Raw genomic sequence first — 24,074 nt, 5'->3', positions numbered from 1 at the left:
CTCCCTTCCATAGGATCACCCTAATATTGTGTGCACGTGTGTGTGTAAGAGAGACACAGTCACAACCCATCACCTATTTCCCATCTGATCTTCTTTTGCTTTCCCCCCTCAGGTCTAGAAAAGCCGTGTGGTATTTTTTTTAAAAAATAAAAAAATAAAAGCTGATCTGGATTAGAAGGACAACCTGTTTCTGCTAAACGAGGAACGAAGGGAGTTGCGCTCTCTCTCTCTCTCTCTTCCTGAGGGAGGATGCTGTTAAAGTTCAGCAAAGTTCGAGCGGCGTCTGCGCCCTTTTCAGTGGCAACAAGGTGATAGGAACAAAACACGGTGGGAAAAACCACCTCCCCAGGCGTAGTTGGTGCGATGAATAATACCACCGACTTCTGCCCTGTGTCTCTGAATGCCACCAAGTTCTTTAGAATTCCTGTGTACACTGTGGTGTTGGTGGCCGGGCTGCCCCTGAACTGCTTAGCACTCTGGGCCTTGGTGTACCAGATGAAGAGATCAGTCGTCCTCTCGGTTTACATCACCAACCTGATGTTGGCCAACCTCTTACAGATCCTGATGTTGCCTTTTGGGATATACAGCAGCTCCCAGAACCATCACTGGGGCCTGGGGAAGGGAGCATGCATAGCAGTCGGCCTAGCTTTCCGCACAAACTTCTACGCCAAGAACAGCTTCCTGTGCCTCATCGCCATGGAGCGATACATCGGCCTCGTGTACCCCTTGAGGTTCTACAGATTGCAGACGATGCAAGGAGCAGCCAAGGTTAGCATTGTGGTTTGGCTCCTTGTGATGAGCCTATGTGCCGTTGGCATCGTGCTAGAGATGGGGACACGGGCACAGCAGACATATTGCCTGGACTTCTCTCAGTTGAACTATAAGTATGCTCAGTTTAGGGTAAGCATCGTGGCCCTCTCATTCTTTATACCTTGTGTCCTCATGGGATTCTTCTACTTCAGAGTCCTGGCGGAACTCAGGAAGGTGGTGTCTCTAGAGAAGAGGGTCAAGAGGCAAATCTACGGGTTCATCTCCCTCATCATCGCCGCCTTCTTCCTCCTCTTCACCCCTTTCCAGGTGATGTTGTATTACAGATACTACTGGGAAGTGAAGCTGTCAAGGAATGACGTCTGTGCTCTGGTGGCAAACATCTACGTCTACATACATGCAACTCTGTGTTTAACCATTTCGGGCAACATCTTGGATCCCCTCCTTTACATCCTGCTCCTCAAAGATGTTCGGAGGGAGTTCAAAGTCACGCTCAGTTCCCGGGCTCGTCAGACAGGAATCCCATACAAGCTGGAACAGCAAGATGGACTTACATCTTCTGTCCCTGAACAGATGCAAAACCAGCTCAGGACACAAGATGTAACCTGCTAGCTCTGCAAATGCAAGACCTAATAGCAGGCCGCATTCTCGTGCCACACCTTCTTCTAATTTCTAATCCTTTTGCGCAGGCCAAATCCTACCCAAATCCCACACGCACCCAATCATTCCCAATCATGGGGCAGTTTCTTGGCTTTTTGTAGTCCCACCCCCATTCACCCCAATTCTAAAAGGTTGCAATACCTCTCCAAGAGCCAAGTATCCATGAGAATTATGAAGCAAATAAATTAAGAACAGTGCTATCAAATTCAGAGGAAGCATCAGAGAAGATGTGGGTAGGTTTGGAAAGATTCTCTGTCAACAATCATTTTTATTTAGAGGGGGAAATACAAAAGATTTGAAATGGGTACACAACCCCTTTTTAAAAAAAAAATAAAAAAATGGAAAAAAATAAATTAATCTCAGAGATAGCAGAGACTAAAACTGATAGTGATAGCTATAGCTCAGGAAACGAGTCTGATTAAATTTCATGCACATTCATTCAATCTTGGTCCCCCCTTTTTCTCAGTTCTTTTTATGGGAACGGGGGCTTTATGTCCGCTTGACACCATGTTGGACTAGCGGAGACATAAATTATTTTCTTTGTTACTAATGTTGATGGTTTCCTCTGTTATTTTTTAAATTATTTTTGCCTGCTCCTCATAAACTGGCAAAACCAAAGAGGTTCCTAACAGTTCAGGAGCTTGTAGCTCCATTTGTTACCAAAAAGGTACATTTAAAAAAAAAGTAAATTCAGTTTGTAATAATTGTTTGAATACACTGTACTTTTAATATACCAAATGTAATAATGTTATGCCAAACCAACTTGGACATAATTACATTTTATGTTCCTAAAGTAGCAAAGTGATTTTCAATCTGTAAACAGTGCTAATATTGCATTTCAATTTTTCCGAAAATTTCCATTTTTACCCAAAACCCCACCCTGGGGGAAAAAACCTCTGTTTTTTGCCATGGCTTCAAAATTTCCATAAATTTTACAACTCTACCAGGAACCAGTCAAATGATTGGTGAAGACGGGGGCACAACCCTCCAGGTAGGTTGGATTTGGCACCTGGGCTTAAGGTAAGAACATAAGAAGAGCCATGCTGGATCAGACCAAGGGTTCATGTAGTCCAACACTCTGTTCACATAGCTGCCCAGCTGTCGAGCAGGGACCCACGAGCAGGACACGGTGCAACAGCACCCTCCCACCCATATTCCCCAGCAACTGGTGCATACAGGCTTACTGCCTCTGATAGGTTCTGCACCCCTCTTATACAAAAGAGACTTTGAGTCTCTACACCATAGAGAAGCATTTGGACTATGGAGTATATGCGAACAATGACTGCTGGTAGAACTTAGAAAATGGCAAATATGGATTACAGAATGCTGATAGGTAACGTATTCACTTATATGAGAGACAGCGTGCACCTTGCCAGTGGAAGTGCTTATTTTTCTTTTCTTAGATTGTATGTTTCCTTTGTTCTTTGCATTAACTTGTTTTCTTGTGTAATCTGCTTTGCTATCCTGTTCCTACTGACCTTGCCAAGTGTAGGCTGCTGGACTTACATGTAGGCCATAGCTAGTCCTAAGGTTTATCCCTGGATCATCCAGGGGTCAAACCTGTTCATGTAGGTGACACACAGGGGATCCAGTGCTCAGGCAGGGGCGAACCCTGGATGATCCCAGGATAAACCTTAGGTCTAGCTGTGGCTGTAGATTCACCGTAGCTGAAATTGCTGCAGCTTCAATTTCAGCTCAGCAGGTGACCTTGGGCCAGTTACAATTTCTCAGCATACTCTACCTCACAGGACTGCTGTGAGGATAAAATGGTGGAGTAAGGAAAATTGGATGATACTAGGAACAACTCTACATGCTTCCAGACAGAGAATGTCCTGTAGTTCGATCAGTTCCTATATTTCCTGCTCCCTCCCCCTTCTTCTCTTTGCAACAAGTGCCATGCTGCTCTTTCCCTGAAGGAAGCAATTAATCATATCTTATGCCTTCGCTTAATTACACAAACACACCAGCTTTATGGGGTACTTGCAGTTAAACATTGTTAGACAGCCTTCTCTGACAATGTGCATAAAAGCACTAATAAAGTTGATTTGAACTTTTCAAACGGGCTCTAGCCTGCATTTATTGCTTCCAATATGTAACACTATGTTGCCACACTTTCTCTATATAAGTCAACTCTGCTGTATGACTTTCCAATATTTATCTAAAAGGCGTGTATTCCTCACTTCAGCCAAAGGCTTCCAGACTGGCTTGCATATAATCAGTAAAACAAGACCATTCCTGTCTGCAGGGTTCCAATCTAAAAAGAAAAATAGAACGAAGAGCGGGGGGAAGTCAACAAGGTTGGTGCACCGAACTCAATGAACTTACTGCCTTCTCTGTAGCGGTATCTACCCTCTGGAAAACCCTTGTGCAGTAAAACGTAACATCTTTGAACACCTCCTGAAAACATACATTTTCACACAGGCTTTCCCCTGGACTTTTAACTTAGCTGGTTTTACATTGCCTTTAAAAAAAAAAAACCCTATTAACATTTTAAATTTATTTGATACATGTATTTTATTGTTTTGATTGTGCACAGCACAGAAAGCCTCAGCTAGTGGGCAGTATAGAAATGTAATTAATAAATAAATAATTATTATTATATTGATTTGTATCCCGCCTTTTGCCCAATACTGGGCCTCAAGGCGGCCTTACAACATTTAAAACATATACGTTGTAAACCTAGGAAAAGAAATGTACACACATTAAAATAAATACATTAAAACATTAAATGTTTAAAACACACGGCAATTTTACAAGACCTTAACACAGATGGAGGACCAGATAAATTATTATAAAATAAATTAGTATCTGTAGGATTGCACTATTACCTACAAGGTACACCATCCTTCTCCCACCTATCTTCTCCTCATGATATTCCATTGCACAATCATGCCTGCAATCCACCTTAATCTGGGTGGGTTTTCCCTTTGAAACCAATGGGATTATTATTTATTATTATTATTTGTATACTGCCCCATAGTTGAAGCTCTCTGGGCGGTTTACAAAAGTTAAAAACAGTGAACGTTAAAAAGAAATATACAAAATTTAAAACCATAAAAAGCATAAAATAGAAACAAAAACAGACAATATCCATTTATTCCCAGATAAATATGTATTAGGATTACAGCTTTCTTTCTTTCTGCCAACCCAGCACCCCCACCTCATTCTCCCCTTAGAATGCATTGCTTGGTTTGCTTAAATAAATAAAAGTAAAGGGGGGCAAATTGAGGAGCTGGGAAATACTAAATAGAGGGGCCGTTTTCAAACAAGCCAATTAGAATGGGGGTCCAAGCCTACGGCGAGCACTGATTGGTGGAGCGGCTTCCCCGCGTTTTTTACGTGGGACCAATCGGAGGCAGCAATCTGTTTTGGCGCTGCGGGCTGCCCAATCACTGCTCGAGGTTTCGTGTACGTCATTCGCTCAGGACCCGTAGGAAATAGGGACATGCTCTCGAGAGACCCGGATGTAAGTTATGCTCCTATTATTGTAATAATAAAAGGACATCCTTCGGCTCTTATTGGTTCCTGTCTCTGCCTTTGATAGTAGCCTATAACGACCCAAGTAGAAATGAGTGAAAGGGACCGAAGCCATTCAGAAAAGGACATTTGGGCAGTAGGCGGGATGGGGTGATTGAGAAGCAGATGGGGGAAAGCATTGCAACTAATCACTGCAAAGGAAGTAATTGAAGTGACAGACTAACAGTCCAATCATAATGCGGATAGTGTTCAGGGCACATAGATTGACAGACCCTGCAGCGTATCCGCTTTTGAGTCCCGCCTTCTACCTCGCAAATCACTCCCGGTTCCTCCCAAACATTGCTTCATCCTCACAATCCCCATCCTCGAGACGCGCTTATTGGGCGCTCATTTTATTGACAGCGGCGCCTAGCCAATGAGCTAGGTCAAGGTAGCGCGTTCCCCCCAGAGAGGGGGGGCGTGTCGAAAGAAAGGGGGCGTGGCTTCTCTAGATCCGGCCTGCGCGGCGCAGAGGGCGGCGGGGACGCCATTTTGTGAAGAGTCCGGAGCGTGGATGAGGCGAAGGTAGCCGTGAAAAAGAGAACGGAAAAATTGAATAGCAGGAAACCCGCGCCGTACTGGAGTTGGGGCCTCCCGGTGAGTTCGTTGCCTGGAGAATAACGCCTGAGGTAGTGGAGGAAAGATTGGCGACGTTTCTCCCCTTCCCCCGCTTTGAGGGGAGGGGTAATAATGGTATCGCCCTTTCTGGCCCTCCCCCCCGTTGGTATTTCCCTCGGCCTTGTCGAATCGTGCCATTTTCCTACTAACTTCCCCTCCCCCCCCGTCATTACAAATGGTACATCCCGACCTCATTTATCCCCGTTTTCTCTGGGAGAGACCATAATTCGGGCGAGGGGTGGTGGAAGGAAAAAAAGGGTATTTTTTATTCCTCCCAGGAGTGTTGGAAGAAAGCGGGGTGTTGATGGGAGAAAAACCGGGAAATGGTATTCCTGCTCTTGCCTTTCTTTCCCGTATAGAGGCCGGGGCGTTCACACGCCATCCCGTAGTCTAATCCGGATTAGTAGTCTTAATAGAGGCTGCAATCCCAGGCCCACTTCTCTAAGCACAGTGAGATTGGTTTATGAGTATACATGGAGGGCTTGGGCTTATTAATAACAGTAGTGTTTTAAAATTGTTAGGTGCTGTGTAAAAATTAGAAATAACCTAGGTCCTATTGTGCAAATATTTAAAAAATTAAGATGGATTAGGTGGATGGGCGTGCTGGGCTGTTGCAGTAAAAGTAGGTTGCCTGGTGGCATTTTAAAGCAGCCATCCCCAACCTGGTGCCCTCCAGATGTTTTACACTACAAATCCCACCCTCCATAGCCATGTTGGGTGTCGCCAATGGGGGGGTTGTAGTGTAAAACATCTGGAAGGCACTATTTGGGGGAGGGTCCCTTAAAGATTATTGCTGCCTTCCCTAACCACGTGTGCTCCAGATGTGTTGGCACTAAATCTCTCAGCACTTGGGGAGATGTAGTCTGACATACCTTTAAGGCAGTGAGTTGGGGGAAGACTGCACTAGTGCAATCTTAAACAGGCTTATGTTGAATTAAGAGCCAATGTGGTTTATGTGCAAGGAATTGTGGATAGAACTGCAACAAGAAAGCCTGTGCCATAATAAATTTGTTTGCCTTTAAAGGTGCCATCAAAGTCTTTATTGTTCTTAATTTTAAAATATTGCACTGAGTTAATTCCATGGCCTGGTATGGACTGTTGCCATATTAATTTTGATAAATGAAATATATCCTTGGGTGACTTATTTACACTGGGCCAACTTTGCATGCTGAACAGTGTACAAGCCTCTGAGTTGCACAGAAGTCTTCATGTGTCATCTATTTGATGGGAAAGTTCTCGAGTTGAAAGTTTAGTATACTACATTTGCCAGCTAAAGTTCAGTACAGATGCACGGCCTGGATTTGTGCTTCCTGTTTCATTTTTCATTTATGTAGTATAAAGAGGGGGCTTGTGTTCAGTTTATGCGAGTCCCAACTTTGGGAGAGGGTTATGTAGGATATAGTGAAAGCTAGTTAATCTGCTTTTGGGGCCTGCTGTATTACTTTTCACTTTGCAATATTTGGGGTCCCTTGGGAATCAGGTGGCTGTTAAAACATATTATGGTTTTGGGTGAGTATTGTATTGCGTCAGTTATTGATGAATATCACTTGACCTGCTCTAACGCTTGCTCATGTTGATACTCTGAGATAGGCCACTGGGTGGGCAGGATCAGGTGTGAGAGTTCTGCATCGATGTCTTGTCATGAGCTGTGGTATATTTACAACAGCAGATCAGATAGGAATGGAAAGGGAAGGGAGCATCTCTAGACCATGGATGACCCTTATTATTATTATTATTATTATTATTATTTATTTATATAGCACCATCAATGTACATGGTGCTGTACAGAGTAAAACAGTAAATAGCAAGACCCTGCCGCATAGGCTTACAATCTAATGACCCTTGCACCATTTCAGCATGTAAATTGCAAGATTTGATGATTAACTCAAACTAGAGTACCAAGGCCCATAGTCTGAGCAGGCCCTGGAAGCTCAGTAACTTGTAGCACCAGCCTGTAACATTGGGCTAAAAGTAATGGGTTTACTTAAAATCCTATCAAAGTAGCATCATTAGTACAGCAGGGGTGGGCAACTTGTGCCCAGATGTGTTGGCCTACAAGTCCCATGATCTCTCAACATTGGCTTTACTGGTTAGGGCTGATGGGAGTTGCACTCCAATAACATCTGGAGAGCCACAAGTCGCAGTATGCCCATTCATGGTCTACAGTATGCAAAAGACAAGGCACCTTGATGGCTTTTGTAGGCCACAGACTTGATGTCATTGGCTGGAGAAAGCTGAAGTCCACAAACCTTCTCACTGTGATGGACTAGCTGGTCTGTAAGGGGCTGCCAGAGAATTCGCTCGAGACCAAGAGCTTCAATCCAAGCCTTCCAGGTCCCTTGCCAGAAGTACATTTACTAGACCACACTTGGTGAAATAGTCTCTGGCATAATTAAATCTTATTTCTCGTCATACATCCTCTTCCATTTGTTGGGACAAACTATTTGTACAAAGGATGGGGAGAGAGGGTGTGTCAGGAGAACCATATATCTCTCCCCCCCCCCCCAGCAGTAGTGTTGATGCTAGAATACCACCACCCATCCTCTGTCCAACAATATTTGTAGACGGGTCTGAAAAAGGCATTTCAATTTCCTTGAAGTTGGCATCAAAATATGTGTAGCATCCGCTGATTATGTCTGTTTGCTTATATATTGTACTGTGTTTTTAAAAGTAACTTCAAAATGAGCTGCCCTTCCCTTTCCCCATCCCTCTGCTGTTTCCCTTGCCAATGCTGACCACTTGAAAGCCAATCCTGTATCCCTCTAGGGAAGACATAGCATACAATAGAGGAGGGATGTTCTTGCTGTGAATTTTCTTCTAATTGGCTTAATTAAATAAGGGGTGTTCACTTCTTTAAAAAAAAAATGTGGGTGGTTTTCTGCAGTGGTTTCCTGGCACTTAAGTGCTGGGCAGGAGGGGTAGATTGAAAACCAGGCACGAGAATTTAATCCAGTGCTCCTTGAAACCGTTTCAGCCTGGTATTCAGGACCAGGAATACGTCCAAGTTCCAAACATGGTGCTAAAAAGCCAATGGAAGACGAATGCATGCACTGCTTACATTTCTGAGGAGCGATGGGTAGAGCATAACGCTGTGGTGCCTCGATGCTTTTAATGCTCTTTAACACTTGTGAGGCTTGTAGGCCTTGCCTCCCCCTCAGTCCCATGCATCGGAATCTGTGCGTTTGTGTGCCTGCGTGCAGCTTTCCTCCTCGTCTCTGCTTCAGGGGTATCTTGTATTAGCTTTGGCGCAACCCACCTCCTACCACAAGCTTGCAGGTGCCTCTGACGTCGTCCACTTCGCCTCCTTGGCAACCAGCGGAAACTGCAAGATCAAAAACGGCATCTTAAAATCGCGCCTGCGAGGAGGCAGCTGTGAGCTTGGAGTAGCCACGTGAGACTGGCAGCTGGCTTTCTCTGCGGTGGGGGATACTGGGAGATGTGGGCAAAGTTTCTGGGGTACCCTGACTCATCCTGTCCCTTCTCCTTTCACAGGGCAGCAAGGCGAAAAACCCCAACCCTTCTTTCACTGGAGCTCAGCTTCGTTTTTTTTTTTTTAATCCCCCCCCTGCCCCACCGCACGCACCCCCCTCCCAATGTCTTAGAGCAAGCTGTTTTATTTAAGTGGTGCCTTTGCCGCCCAGCGTTGCCTTGCAGCCAAGCCAAAGCTGGATTGAAAGATGTAATTTTGGAAAAAAAATCACCTTTTTTTTTCCCTGCAGCAGCTGGGTTAGAGGAGGAACCTTTTAGCCTCGCATGAGCTTGCCTCTCTCAGGCATTTTTAGAGTGAAATGGTGTTCAAAGGGCTTGGATTGTTTTCTGCCAGGATCTCTCCCCTGCCTGGTTCTGCAGTAACCATGGCTGGAACGAGAGCTCGAAAGGGGGAAAAAATGGACAGACAAATGAAAGAGAGAGAAAAAAAAATCGTTACTGACTTTGACCTTTTTACACCTCCCGTTTTTCTAATCTGGGCTATTTTTATTTTTGTTTTTTTACAGCGAGATTTTTTTGATCTTCAGCTACAGTAAGTTATTCCATTTTTTCCATTTTTTTCCTGCCTTTCCACTGATTTCCTTTTTATCGTTGTTACTAGTTACTTATTGATATTATTGCTACTATGATGGTGGTGACTGTGATGATGTGTTGGTGATGATTTTAAAAAAAAATGACTACTGATTTTTAACCGGATGAAAATGGAGTTTTTCTGAGTGATCCTAACTGACTCTGGGCTTTTAACCCCTTGGGGGGAAAAAAAACGCAACAAGGTTTTTAAAACTCATTTTTTAAAAAAGTGGATTGATCACGTTAACTCTTTTTTTCCCTCCCTCCCTGATCGCCTGGCTGCCAAGAACGGAACCTGATTTCTCTCCAGAACTTGTTTGAACATCTCAGGAAGTTCCTACACTTTTTATTATTATTTTTTTATTTTTAATTTTTAATATTTTATTTCTGTGCAATTTTTCAACTGTTGCTGCAATGTGTCTGTGGTCCTGATCGCTCTCTCTAGCAGTGACAGCCTTTCCCTGGTCAGACCCCGCCCCCACCCCGCCCCATCCCTTTCGTGCCCTTCAGTTCCTGTCCTGGTCTTTTCCTCCACACCATCCCTCCCTTACAAACGCCGTCATGGACACCCAGTCTGGAGTAGCAGAGGCAGCTGCCAGCGGAGCCTCACACGGAGCAGGCACAAACCTATCTTGGCTGATGGTAAGGGGCTGAGTGGGCTTAATTCTAGGCTTCAGCGGCCATCCTTGTTAAAGGCCTCGGTGAAAGAGAGTATACCCCTACACCCTGCAAGCATGACCAAGGGGGCTTTGGCAGATCTGGGTGGACGCGATGAACCAATAAAACCAGGTTGCGGAAGGCTGTCAGAGACATTATTAAAGGTGGTGATGGATGGAGGGTTTGTGGGGATGATCATGGAATGTCCACCCCTCCAGCCTTGGATGCTATTCCTGTGGCTATTTCAGCAGCAGCTCCGAATCCAACCTGTGTTTTAGCAATCAATCAGTTACCTAGGGAGGTTGTGGGCTCTCCCACACTAGAGGCCTTCAAGAGGCAGCTGGACAACCATCTGTCAGGGATGCTTTAGGGTGGATTCCTGCATTGAGCAGGGGGTTGGACTCGATGGCCTTGTAGGTCCCTTCCAACTCTGCTATTCCATGATTCTGTGATCCTGCTATTCGTTCTTGCTCGAGTATGCAAGGCGTGCCTTGCAGTATCAGTCCAAGGCTCACCTAGGCCCAGCATTCTTTACCAAAAAAAATATTCCAGTGAGCTTCTGTTGGCCCACCAAGAATTGGCCATTACTCCTCCCTGTCCCTGCCCAGTGGAGACAGGCATCTTGGAATGCCCATGGGAAGAATGGCATCAGTAATGTTCTGAACTTGAAAGGTGAGGCACATGGTTATTTCTGAAGAGGTGCACGTGCTCCTCCCGTCCCCTTTCGTGAAAAATAAAGGAGGCATTATAGCATACTTGCTGGGTGCTCGCTAAAGGGCACGTGACTCCTCCGTGGAGCTAATTTGGGTGCTAAGAGTCTTCATAGAGAGGGCTTTAGCCTCTTTGCTAAACCTCTTTAGCAAAGTTGGCACCTAGTGCTAAACAAATACTGGCTTGACTTCCTAGCCAAACCCGTTGGTTGTGTCATCTCTAATTCCCCACTTCAGTCTAGTAGAATGTGCAGGGAACTCCGAGAAGGCAAGGGGTGATGGCCCTTGCGTTGGGCTGCTGAAGAAGATGCAAGTAGCACCTCGTTGCTGTTGGCTCCCCAAAAAAGCCTAACAGGAAGGGGGAGAGCTCCTCCTCCAGCTCTTCTGTGGAGGAGAGTTTCCTTCCCCACCCTTTGGAAGGTGGCAGGAGGCAACACCATAGAGCAGTGGTTCTCAACCTGGGGCACTCCAGATGTGTTGGACTGCATCTCCCAGAATGCCCCAGCCAGCAGAGCTGGCTGGGGCATTCTGGGAGTTGTAGTCCAACACATCTGGAGCGCCCCACGTTGAGAAAGGCTGCCATAGAGGCTTGCTGGGAATGCTGGGAATTGTAGGCCGACACACCTGGAGGGCATCAGGTTGGGGAAGCCTGGTCTAGGGAAAAAAGAGGCTTTGTTCTCTTGAGCACTAGGTTACACTTCACTCCTGTAATAGGAGGGGGGTGTTCTCTGAGTTGGGCTTTTGGCGAAGCACCTCTCTGCTACCTCCTACAAAAACTGAACAAGAAGGGGTGGTTCCTTTTGTTACCCCCCACAGAAAAGAAAAGGGTGTGTGATTTCCCCTACCCAAGTTTTGTTCTTTGCAGGAGGCAGCAGCGAGTTCCAGAAACCCAAATTGCAGGATAGAAAACACCTCTCCTTTCCTGCCCCAGAGTTTGGGGGAGAAAAGGAGAGGCAGTTTCCAGCAAGAAAAGCTTTTGGTGGAAGCACAGGGCAGTTCATTATAGCAAGGAGGCAAGTGATTTTATCGAACCCTGAAGTAGACACAAGCAAACCTCAAAGCTGGATCTCCTAGGATCCCTTTATATTTGGCCCTTAGGGTTGTTTTTTGGAGGAGGCTTGGCAAAATGCTCTCATCACCCTGAGCCTGCACAGAGGGCAAGAGAGCGTCGCTGTGCTCAGCTGGATGTTGCCAGTGCTACTGTAGCATCCCTCTCCTGCTGTTAATCCTGTTTCACCGGTCCTTGCTGCTACATACTCTCCCAACCCACATGCACACAACATATCTACCCACCCCACCCTGACCTGCCAGGTTTGTGGTCAGAGAACACCCAGGCACTGTCCATCTGGCACGCTCGGAGACGGGTGCACTCACTACCTCAAACTGGAAGATTTTAATCATTTGTAAGGTCTTAAGCTATCTTCTGCAGCTCTTCTCATGATGCAAAGTTTCCTTGCCGTTTCCCTCTCGTTCCTGCCACAACCCTTTGATAGGCAGGGAGTTTGGGAACTTCATTGCTGGACCAGGGATCCAAAAGTGGGCATCCTTCAGCATCTAATAGTAACAGTCGACACCCCCCCACACTCTGCACATCAATGTTTTGGGTTTGGATCATTTGCTGAATATGCCAAGGCGAGAACAACAGAGTCTAGAACCTAGATCTCCGAGTCCAACACTTTAGCCGCTGCATCACACTGGCTCTCAGAAATGAAGTCCCAATACTGACTCCTGTTTATTTCCACTGGTTGCTTTTTAAAGTATATTTTAAACAAGTTGTTTCCAATTAATATGCACTCCAACTGAAGGACACATACACAGACTTGTGCCGAGGTATAGGACTGCTCTGATGTAAATCAGCCCTCTGCAGCCTGGTGCCATCCAGACTGCAGCTCCCATCATCTTCGCCCAGCAAGGCCAACGGTCATGCTGCCTTGGGATGATGGGACTTGTAGTCCAGCACATCCGAAGCATACCAGGTTGGGGACGTCTGATGTCAATGGTTAAAAAGAGTCTGGAACATACATTAATAACTGAAGATTATGCCCTGGGGCTATGTGGGGTGCCTTCATGACCCCGATAACACCAAAATCCCACATTCTGCTAGTGAAATAAGTTATACATATTTTGAGAAGAATCCATAAATGTGTGTGTCCAATTTCTCTCATGACTGAAAGTTCTTCCAACTGTTATGCCAAGCATTTTTGTTATCAGTTGCTCCTAAACTGGAGTGTCTGGGCCTTCTCTCAGTAATGTGGGCTTTCCAGAAAATTTGGAAAGGGAAAATCTTCCAATACAAATTAGGGTCATTTGCATAGGGAAAAAATTCAGTTCTCATTCCCTAGAGTCTACTGGCCTACAGCTCCCATCAGCTCTAGTCAAATGGTGAGGGATGATGCAAGTTGTAGGCAAAAGCTTTTGGAGGACCATAAGTGGCCAAGCATGACCAAGAGAGATTAAATATAATAATAATATACATTAAATATTAAAAATTGATATACAAAATTTAAAAACATAAGAACAAACAACATTCAAAGACAGTATCCATTTACAACAACTTTGAATTCTCAGTCAGACCTAAAGATAGATCTGGAGTCAATTAAAGCTCAACGTAAGCTGTTAAATGCTGAAGAGAAAAGTCTTGACCTGGCGCCGAAAAGAACATTGGCACCAGGCAGGCCTCGTCAGGGAGATCATTGCACAATGGGGGGCCACCACTGAGAAGGCTCTCTCCCTTGTTGCCGTCCTCCAAACTTCCCTTGGAATAGGCACCCGGAGGAGGACCTTCGCTGTTGAGTGTAGTGTATGAGTAGGCTCATGTCAGGCGAGATGTTCTGTGTTTATTTTATTTGTATTTAGTATTGTTTGTATTTAGTGAACAAAGCTAAGAAACACACACACACCACATTAATTTTTTGTCTCTATCACAAGTATTCGACCTGAAATATTTAAGGGGGGAAATTAAAGGACACTTAGTGAGATTTGAATGGTATATTATGTAGAAACTTTTATTGGAGTACTTGTCAAAAAAATTAAGGACAATAGTGTGTACTTCCCTTACATTGTTTGAATTTAAGGGGCGGGGGAGGTACTAAAACTGCTGACACATGAATTAATTTTAGCATCCCAAAGAACTGTGCATGATATACTGACAACTTCTCACCTATTTCAGCAGAGTTCAACTCTCTTCCACTGAAGTTGTTGGGGCACCTTCAGTTTTGCTGTCACTATTGATTATAGCCATTTCATTCTATGAGGCACATATGTGTTTCAGTGGCATACAGGTATTCTTTCACACACTTGCTAAGGATAATCACCTGAAAAACTACAACTTTGAAACTGCCAAGCTTGCTTAATATTGTATTTGCAATTGGCATATATTCATATTTACTAATGAACTTACGAAATGGAAAGTTTTGTGCGGGGAAAAAAATAAAAGCACCAGGAAATTTCTGTTCTGGATTATTTTCCGCCCTGCCTCACTGCTTTTTAAATTGTGATGTTTTCCTGTGAGTGCTTATTTAAAACAAATTTGAGGTGGCTGCAGCCTCAGAGAAGCTTTTCATTGAAAACAGGGGCTAACTTTTCTCTCCTGAGACTGGGCTGATCTGTGGTACAGGCCCTTAAATCCTAGAACACCACTACTAGCGTTGAAGCAAAACATCACACACGGCCAACCCTCCTCGTGTGAGAGAATGGGCCAGTTCGCACGTCACGACAAGCCACTGTGGGTTGATTAACCCTTGGGGCATTGCAATGTGTGCTGGCTGCCGTTTTGGAATACGCAAGCCCTGGTCGGCAATTCCTGTGGCTTGTTAAGTTGTGCAAACCGGGGTGGTATGGGTTATTTGAGGGTTAACCAACCTTCACATACCCCTCGCACAACCCCTGCCACCTGGGTTTGCCATGTGAACCTTGCATATTCAGAATGGTAGTCGGCGTGCGATGGAGCACACTGAGGGTTAATTAACCCACAGGGGCTTATCCTGACCTGTGGATTGAATCTGTATGGATAGTTGGGTGATAGGAGGCATATTTGCCACTTATCCTTTTCCCCTCACTTAGTTTCTGCCTTCTGGAAAACATGTCTGCATGGTGTCAAATCTTTTTCCCTATTTGTTTTTTTTAAAGAGGGGGGAAAGCCAGCACCTCCTCTGTGCCTTCCTGCTTCAAGGGTGGGTCTGAGATTTCCCAGCATGCCTCATGCCGGTGTCTTCTCATTCAGAGGAGAGGGAAATATTTATTGCAAGAAGGTGCGTGCGTGCGTGTGGACTCTTTGCGTCTGGTTGTGTGTGTTTGTGTATGTATGGGGAGGCTTTGAAATCCTCTTGTGACTGCTTTCTCTTCTCTGACCATCTTCTTCTCTGCCTCCTCACTGCCCCTCCTTCCCCCCCCCCCCCGCGCCCACACCAGGTCTGTGTTTCTGCTGCGTGCGTGAGTCATGGCCAGCAACGTCACCAACAAGACAGACCCACGCTCCCTGAACTCTCGCGTCTTCATCGGAAACCTCAATACGCTAGTGGTGAAGAAGTCTGACGTGGAGGCCATCTTCTCCAAATATGGCAAGATTGTCGGCTGCTCCGTGCACAAGGGCTTTGCCTTCGTGCAGTACGTGAACGAGCGCAACGCTCGTTCTGCTGTGGCAGGAGAGGATGGCAGGATGATTGCGGGCCAGGTCCTAGGTACGTTTCGTGTTGCCTGGATGGCGCCAGTGCTCGCCCAGTTCTTCTAGCAAACACCTTCCTTGCTTACTCATTGCATGTAGCCCAGTCTCAGGTTTGAATGGGAGGCTGTTGAGATGCCTGGGCGAGGGGTGGGGGTTGCAGGATCTGCAGCATGGAAGAGCAAAAGGAAGGTAGAGGTCAAAATGAGGTGTTTGCATATGAACAACGTGATTTAAGGTTTAACCTCCCTTATTTCTGGCTAAATGAAATATTTGGGAGCTGAGTCATACGACGTTTGTTAGCTTTTACAAATTCAAAACCTTATATTTGGGTGAGGAAGCGCAGCATGTTGCTGTTTCGCTTCACATGGAGAGCTGTTCCGGTTTGCTTCAGTGGTAATAAAAGCCATTGCTCACCACGTAGAACTATCCTTCGGGTCAGTTGCTCTCTGCTAATTTCTTGGTATTGGTCACAATTCAGGTGCTTTAAGTTGGGAAAGCAGGTGGCCTTGGCTGAGTGGGGCATGTGATAACCCAGCGCTCTGTACCACTCGTAAGATCGTGGCTGTGCTTGTCACTCCGTAGCGAACAACAGTAGCTTATTTGAGAAGCTGGCATGGATAACCTGTCACCCTTCAAGCCCCCCACCATCTTTGGCTCCCAGAGGGACAGGTGGAATGGGCAGCTAAAGAATCTGTGTCCTGTCCTTCCTTCAAATTGGTGCAAGTGTTTGCTTAGAAACCTGGAAAGGACAAAGTACATGCAACTTGTGCACCTGGCTCCCCTGCATCCCTGTAACACCTGTGTTTCATTGGAGGAGGCTCCAGAGAGTTGGAGCCAGCCTTGTTTGAAAGCCACGGTTGCAAACACCTCTTCCTCCCTCCCCCCAAAGCCCCCTCCCCCCACCAAAGTGCCACAGATTAATCCTGTAGCTGCACAGAATCCTCTTTTTCTCCCCTTTGCCATCTATAGCCATACAAATAGGCCCCAGAAGGTTTGTAACTCACAAATACTTACCGCCTCACTTTTTATAGTAGTCACGTAAGGCCCAACTGCGACTGGGGGGGCAGGTGGATGTGGAGGGTGGGGGGGAATCTGTGTTCTTCTATTTTAGAAAAACTTTCCTGCCTGGTTATTGAGATAGACTTTCCCTCTCTACATGGGACATGTGAGCAGCTGTAGAAAAGCTTGCTTCAGTACAGGAATCTCACCTTTGCCAGTGAGGAGGAGTTCTTGTTCCTCCCAGGGCTGCTTCCAGCCACAGCAAACACCTTTGTAACCAAGCTTTGCCAAGGGTCGAGGCTGCATTCTGCATAGTAGCCCCACCCCCACCCAGCACTGAGCATCAGTTGCAGCTTGCCTGGGAAGGGCTGCTTGATCTAGTTCTGCCAGGGCGAAGCTAGATTTGCTACAGTGGGGGAAAGGAGAGCCGTACTTTCCATCCAGCAGTAAGGAGCAAACATGTAGCGAGATGGTGGAACAGATGCTGTGACGGTTCAGTGGATCCGCTCTGCATTGAGGCAACTAGTCTCATTAATGACTCTGAGCCAACCAGGAGGGAGGTCTGGGACTGAGTGCTGCAGGGCTCCGTCCCGGTCTCTGCGATGTTCAGTGTTTTTAGAAATGACTTGGATGAGGGTGTAGATGGGATGCTAATCAAATTTGCAGATTGCACGAAGCAGGGAGCGATCGTTAGCACCGTAGAAGCTTGAATCAAGACTCTATAAAGGACCTCGACGATGGAACATTGGGCTGCACCTAGCAAGATAAAATTCAGCAAACATACATGTAAAGTCTTGCGTTTAGGCACTGTTTAATTTATTTCGTAGTGCATTTTCATACTGCCCAATAGCTGAGGCTCTCTGGGCAGCTCACAATTAAAGCCATAAAATACAAGTCAGAATAAATTTTTAAACTTTACAAGTTAAAAATAAAACCAAAATAAGTCACAGCCCAGGGAAAGGCTGTGTAAAAAGATGGGTTTTCAGGAGGCGTTGAAAGGATGTTACATTTTCTGCCTCCCGGAGCACATGAAGGAGGGTTTTCCAGACAGTGGGTGCCACTGCAGACAAGGCCCCGCCTTCTCAAAGGCACGAGAATGGGGGAGAGCTGGCCTGGCAACAGTGCATGCGAAAACAATTTAGGCGTTTTAATGCATTGCAAGCTGAACATGAGCTGGAAGAGTGCAATGCAGCTGCTAAAAAAAGCCAATGAAACCTGAGGTTGCGTTAACAGAAACCTAGTGTCCAGATCATGGGAAGCCGTTATTACACTCAGGTTAGGCTGCATTTGAAGTGCCTTGTGCAGTGCTGGGTGCCACATTTTAAGAAGGACATTGGCAAATGACAGCGTGATCAGGAGGAGAGGTCTGGAAACCACCAAGTCCTTCGAGGAATAAGAGTTTGGGTTTGTTTCACCTGGAGAAGATTATAAGGGGAGGCTTGGTAGCGGCCTTCAAGTACCTGAAAGGCTGTTACGCAGAAGAAGAGGCAGAGAAGTTCTCGGTTGGTCTAGAGGGTAGGACTGGAACCAAAGGTGGGAATTGTGGGGAAGCAAATTTGGCTAAACGTTAGGAGAACTGTCCTAATGGTACGAGCTGTGGCACAGACTGCGTTGGGAGGCGGATGGGCTCTTCTGTGCTCAAGGCATGTCGGCAGAGTCTGAACAGCGGAGGGGTTGGACCTAGAGGACTCCAAGCTCCTTTCCAACTCTTGCCAGTGGTGCACTGACTGACAAATGGCTACAGGTTACGGCAGACATGTGATGGCTTCATCAGTACTGCTATAATTAAAGTATCAAATCTTGGCAAACTGTTGATATTCACAACACCTTTTCTGGTGTCTGCGGTGCCCCCCAGTTGCTTGTGATCTGTACGTTACCACTGGTGGATGCATCACATGTCTTTCCAGCTATATACGGACCAGGCATTATGTTGGCTGTACCTATTTGCGCATTCTCTCTCTCTCCTTCAAGAGCAAAGATCTCCAAAGCACGTTAGTCCCCAGTCGTACGGCAGGCGTCGTTTTGCTTCAGAAGGCTGTGAGTGAGATGCAGGCTTTCAAATTGGCCCGTTTGTCTCTTTCAGATATTAACCTGGCTGCTGAGCCGAAGTTGAACCGGGGCAAAGCTGGGGTGAAGAGGTCGGCCACAGAGATGTACGGGTCAGTAGCCGCACCACCTTCTCCGTCCCCTCTAGTCAGGTCGGGACCCTTACGTTTTCATTATTTTAACTTCTGTTTTTATTTATCTTGGTTTGTGCCCTGCAGTGAGCGATGCCTCCATCTGTTTTGTTGTCCAGCTGAATGTTTAGAGGGATGTGTGTGCATATATCTATATATAAATATATACTTGTGTGTGCGCGTGCGTGCTCATGCCACTATCCATGTGCATGTGAGGGGCCGTGCCAGAGTGGCTTTTGTGTACCTTGGGAGACAAAAAACGGCCATCTCCTTGGATCTCAGTGCCAAGCAGCAGATGGCTTTGAAGAATGAACGGTGGAGAGGGAGGGTTTGGCATGGACTCAAGGTTACCTTTGCTTTTGTACTGTGAATAACTGTCTTTAGCCTTTGATAATGCCAGGCTGGGAATCACCGCCTGATACTGACAGCTAAAAGGTGGTGCCTGGCCTCCAGCCCTCCTAAGCAGGATTCCTGACCTGACCAGGCCTCCTGTGCTTTGTCTTTCAGGTCATCCTTCGACTTGGACTATGACTTCCAACGTGACTACTATGACAGGTAGGTGGCCTGGGTGTCATATCTAGTTCTTTTGTTAGAAAAGGAAGCAGCAGTACTCCGCTCGGAAGAGAATAAGCATAGCAGGTGGTCCTACCCTATCCCAAATATTCAGAATTCGCTAAGCAACAGTGTGGGTTTTTCCAGGTATAGGTCACAAAAATCAAATGTTTAGTTTTGCTTAGCGTGAACTGGTTGCCTGCTACTGGGCCAGGTTCTAGTACACAAAGCCCTAATGGACTTGGGACCAGGGTACCTGAGAAAGCGCCTTCTCCCTGACCAACCTGCCCAGTCACTGAGGTCATCTGAGGGCATGTCCCTGGTGGGTCCGTATGGTCCTCTGGTCTGATTGGAATCCACCAGGAGAAGAGCCTTCCATGTGGTGGCCCCCTTCCTATGGAATTCTCTGCCTCTGTAGGTCAGGCAGGCGCCAACGTTGCGTTGCTTCTGGTGCCTCCTGAAAACGTTACTCCAGGAAACTTTCCCTGAATGGCCGCGGTTTTATCTGAACCCTGTTCTTTTAAAAAATGTAATTTTAATGGTGTTTCTGTTCTGTTTTATTCTTTTCTATCTGTTCGCCGCTCCAAAATCTTTGGATAGGGAGCGGTATATAAATACTGCAAATAAATAAATAAACTGAACCTGGGCTCTTGAGTGCATTGATGTATTTTGGGTTTCTTCTGCTGTGGAAGGTGAGGAAAATGAGGGCAGAAGAGGTGGTAATGTTTAAAGGGAGAGGGTTTGCTTTTAACTAGGCAGGGGGTTCTTCAGAAGGCTCACTGCCTGAGGAGAAAGCGGTGCTGCCTGTGTCTTCAGCTTGAAAGGAAAGGGAAGTTGGGGCGTCAGAAATGGTTTCGGGGCGGGGACGTAGCTCAGTGGCAAGAGCACATTGTGCGCACGAAGAAGGGTTCAATCCCCGGCATCTCCAGGAAGTCTCCTGCCTCACACCCTGGACAGCCACTGCCAGTCAGTGTAGGCAGTACAGAGCGACTTGGGGCCATGGTCTGGCTCAGTCTAAGGCAGCTTCCTGTGCTGCAAAGTGCCGCCTTACAAGGCTTTGGCCCAGTACGATCCGCTCTTGACAATCTTGAGCAGCGCCTGTACTGGGCCCCTCGCGCGTACCAAGCTTAGGCACTCCCAGTCAGCCGTTTCCCCTTTCCCTGGAGTGTTCTGTCTTCAAGTGTTGGGAAGAGGGAAAATGGCCACTCAGCTCATGGTTGGGCAAGAAGGGCTAAGCTGCAAGTGAAGAGATTTTAGTTGAATCTTTTCGGGGAGAGGGAAGTAGATAGAAGCCAATACAGAAGAGAACTGTTGGTGAGGGGGGTGTGTGTGTGTGTGTATGTATGTAAGAGCATGTGAGTGTTACAGAAGCAGGTCGTTCTGTCGTAAAAAAAATCCCTAAAGGGGTGCCTGATCCTTCGGGTTAGTCCATGTGAGCAGAAGCCTATATTTTGCGATGCCTTAGAGCAGAGGATGCCTGTGTAGGTGTGTGGTGTTGAGGAGCAAGGAGGCAGTTGCTTGGCAACAGCAGTCAAGGCTTCTTGATGATGGACTCTCTTGTGCTCCTAGGATGTACAGCTACCAAGCCCGGGTGCCGCCTCCGCCTCCCATTGCCAGGGCCGTGGTACCCTCCAAACGCCAGCGGGTTTCTGGCAACACCTCCCGCAGGGGCAAGAGCGGGTTCAACTCGAAGAGCGGGCAGCGGGGATCATCTTCCAAGTCCGGGAAGTGTACGTGTCGAGCCTGCTTGCGGGGCAGTGGTGCTCCTTGCTTGAATTGGGATTCTAAAGAGAGACAGACAGACAGACAGACAGACAGACAGACAGAGAGACACACACACACCATGCCTCTGCGAGAACACTAGGCAGTGCCTCTTATTGGGGGGATGTCACCACAGAAAACCATGGGGAATTGGTCAGGTCTAAACTGCCCTTCAAGAGAACCGCAGACCCCTCCATGAGAGAAGGGCTGCTGCCTTACGCCAGACCCTTCTTTCCTAGTATTGGGAAGGGAAGGGAAGGGAAACCGAAGCTCCTAGCAGAAGCCTGGCAGTGGTAGCGCCGTTCTTGTTCCCTCCCTTTGAAGGCCTTTGTACTCAAACAGGTCTTTCCAAGTATACGTGAGTCTGTTAGGATGGGTGCTGTGTTTTAATGTATTCGTTTTATTATTTTAATCAAGTTTAATTTAGGGTTGTAACCTGCCTTGAGGGTCCATTTTTCCTGACAGAAAGGCAGGGTACAAATCAATATGACTTGTTCCCACTGGGAACGTTCTGTGCCCAGGCTGCACGTTTCGCGGATCCCCTGAATTTACGTTTGTGTGAACCACAGTCTTGCAGTTCCTAATCGAGATGGTGACGTGTTAACGTATGTCGTCAGCCGCCTCGAGTGTGTGCTTAAGAATGGCAGGGTGTATAAATACTTGGAATAACGTGCGCCCTTCCTTATTTCAGTGAAAGGAGATGATCTGCAGACCATTAAGAAGGAACTGACCCAGATTAAGCAGAAAGTGGATTCCCTGCTGGAAAGCCTGGAGAAGATAGAGAAGGATCAAAGTAAACAGTCGGGTGAGAGGGAGGGGTTGGATGGGAGGGAGGGAGGGAGGGAGGGTCCTTCGGTGGGATGAATGCCGTGAAGCAAATTTTTTGGGTGTGTGTGTGCTTAATCCCTCTTTCTCCCCAATAAAGAGAGTGCCTTGTCTGTGCAGGGGGTGTGTGTAGCCCGAGGGCCTAAGGCTGCATTTTAGCAGATGGACAGGAAATGTGATGTTCTTAGCTTTCTGTGCGGTCTTTAGTTTTAGGTTTTCAAAACAGCAACCAACCGAGAGATTTTCTCAGTACACTCTCTTTGCTGTTGCTCACTGCAGCTGCTGACCAGACCTTGTAAGAGAAGGGCTGTAGCCTCTCCCTGTGCTGTTTGTGGTGTGTGTGTGTGTGAGTGTGAGTGATTTACCTTCACCAAACCCTTTGTATTTATTTATTTATTTAGAGTATTTTTATCCCGCACCTCAGCCAAAAGGCTCTCGGAGCGGCTTACAATGTATCAATAAAGACAGTCCCTACCCTCAGGCTTACATTCTAAAAAAAGACATGACACACAAGGAAAAGTGGATGGGGAGGGAAGAGGGAGAAAATAAAAAGAAATTAAGGAGACCGTTTAGGCTGGTGGGAAGGCCCTGCTCCGTCCTCTCATCTCCCAATGGAGGGGCAAACCAACAGCTCCTTCTTCCCCACAAAGCCCTCCACAGCAGCCTTGCAAATGTGCCTACAAAAGCTGCTAGCTCCCAGATGTGTTGCTAGCTGTTGGCCCGTATGTCCCTGTGCTCACCTATACATGGATGGCTGGATTAGAAAGAACCAATCCCCGCCCAGTTTACGAAGGTTCTTCTGCCTTGGGCGTGATTCTGGCTCGCCGCAGGCGATTGGCTGTTTGACCAGCGTGCTCTAGGAAGCTTTGACTGCGGAACAGGCGAGAGGCCTGAGAGTGCGGCGATGAGCTAGGAGGCTAGAGGCAGGTGAGCGGTTCCGATTCTCTGCTGGACCCTCCTCTCTATATCCTCCCTTCCTAGAACTGAAGAACGACAAGTCGGAGGAGGAGCAAAGCAGCAGCTCTGCAAAGAAAGAAGAGAGCAATGTCAAGATGGAGTCTGAGGCTGGGGCAGACGACTCCGCTGAGGAAGGGGACCTGCTGGACGATGATGACAACGAAGACCGGGGAGACGACCAGGTACGAAGCTGGAGGCGGCAGAGAGCCAGGAGCGAGGAGCGCGGCTCTCCCTGTTTTCTAACTCGGCCCCTCTGCCTGTCCCCTTCTCTCTCTCAGCTGGAGTCCATCAAGGGTGACGACAAGGAGCCTGAAGAAGGTGAAGATGACAGAGACAGCGCCAATGGCGAAGACGACTCCTAAGAGCCCAGCTCTCCCCTCCTCTCCTCTCCTCTCTCCCTGGCAAACACGACCGTCTTCTGATATTGAGCCTCTCACCAGCCCCTTGCTGGCTGCTTCCTCGCTGTCCTCCTCCTCCGTCCCTCCCTCACTCAGACCTGCGTGTTCATGATGTTGTGTCTTCTGTTGCATCCGCCCTTCCTCCCCCCCCTCCCAATCTTCCCCGGTAGTTCGGTTAAGCCCCCTGTAATTCTCCTCTTTTAATTTTGATACCTCTTTATTGACTTAACAATTAAAAAGGACGTATTGTTTTTAGATGGCTTGTCTGTCGTGCATTTGCGGTCTAATAGAGGGCACGGACCGCCCTGTGTTACGGGAGGTGTACGACTGGCCGTTCTTAGCTGCTGCACCTCGCTCAGCTGCCAGGGGAAAGGCAGAGCCTTCAGGGCCAGAAGCGTGGCTTTAAAGATGCAGTGCAAGGGGTGGTGTTTTTTAAGAGGGTGGTAATGCTGATCCGGAGTAGCCACTGGTGCATTTGCAGGACTCCTTTGAAGCTGACTCAAAGGGCCTGGGCTAGAAGTGGGAAGAGAACTACCACACTGGGTCCCATGCTGGGTTTCTTCTTGGAAGACCTACAGACAAATCTGGGAGACCTTGTGGCCCAATTTGCTGGGTCCTCCTCATAACGCTAAATTCAATGTGTAGGCCCTCATTTCTATCACAGGGAGCTTTGTGTGCTGTTCTTTTGAATCAGAGCAGCTCTCTTAAATCGGAGCATGGGATGGTTTGGGGGTGAAGTGCAAATGTTTTCGTT

At 47.1% G+C, this 24,074-nt stretch overlaps 2 protein-coding genes across 5 annotated transcripts; both read left to right on the top strand.

Moving 5' to 3' along the window:
• Positions 1-363: 363 nt before the first annotated feature.
• Positions 364-1,380, top strand: LOC134405841 (G-protein coupled receptor 4-like). The gene has a single exon (XM_063137095.1). The coding sequence runs from the start codon at positions 364-366 to the stop codon at positions 1,378-1,380; it is 1,017 nt and encodes a 338-aa protein (XP_062993165.1).
• Positions 1,381-5,446: 4,066 nt separating this feature from the next.
• HNRNPC (heterogeneous nuclear ribonucleoprotein C) lies at positions 5,447-23,575 on the top strand. Of its 4 annotated transcripts, none has more exons than XM_063137819.1 (9): positions 5,447-5,541; positions 9,558-9,583; positions 15,399-15,667; positions 18,734-18,809; positions 19,335-19,382; positions 20,949-21,109; positions 21,832-21,945; positions 22,947-23,104; positions 23,201-23,575. In XM_063137819.1, the coding sequence occupies exons 3-9, from the start codon at positions 15,427-15,429 to the stop codon at positions 23,282-23,284; spliced, it is 882 nt and encodes a 293-aa protein (XP_062993889.1). In that variant the 5' UTR covers positions 5,447-5,541; positions 9,558-9,583; positions 15,399-15,426; the 3' UTR covers positions 23,285-23,575. The 4 variants fall into 4 exon arrangements, with proteins under 4 accessions (XP_062993889.1, XP_062993886.1, XP_062993888.1 ...); XM_063137816.1 differs by having other exon boundaries at positions 18,734-18,848; XM_063137818.1 differs by lacking the exon at positions 9,558-9,583 and having other exon boundaries at positions 18,734-18,848.
• Positions 23,576-24,074: the final 499 nt, after the last annotated feature.

The sequence above is a fragment of the Elgaria multicarinata genome, chromosome 11 (assembly GCF_023053635.1).
Source record: "Elgaria multicarinata webbii isolate HBS135686 ecotype San Diego chromosome 11, rElgMul1.1.pri, whole genome shotgun sequence".
NCBI lineage: Eukaryota > Metazoa > Chordata > Lepidosauria > Squamata > Anguidae > Elgaria > Elgaria multicarinata.
This window is presented reverse-complemented; position numbering and strand designations above follow the sequence as displayed.

Coding starts and splice junctions, on each gene's coding strand:
- LOC134405841 (XM_063137095.1), top strand. CDS start 364: ATGAATAATACCACCGACTTCTGCCCTGTGTCTCTGAATGCCACCAAG.
- HNRNPC (XM_063137818.1), top strand. CDS start 15,427: ATGGCCAGCAACGTCACCAACAAGACAGACCCACGCTCCCTGAACTCT. Junction 15,668..18,733: donor GATTGCGGGCCAGGTCCTAG/GTACGTTTCGTG, acceptor TGTCTCTTTCAG/ATATTAACCTGGCTGCTGAG. Junction 19,383..20,948: donor CAACGTGACTACTATGACAG/GTAGGTGGCCTG, acceptor TTGTGCTCCTAG/GATGTACAGCTACCAAGCCC.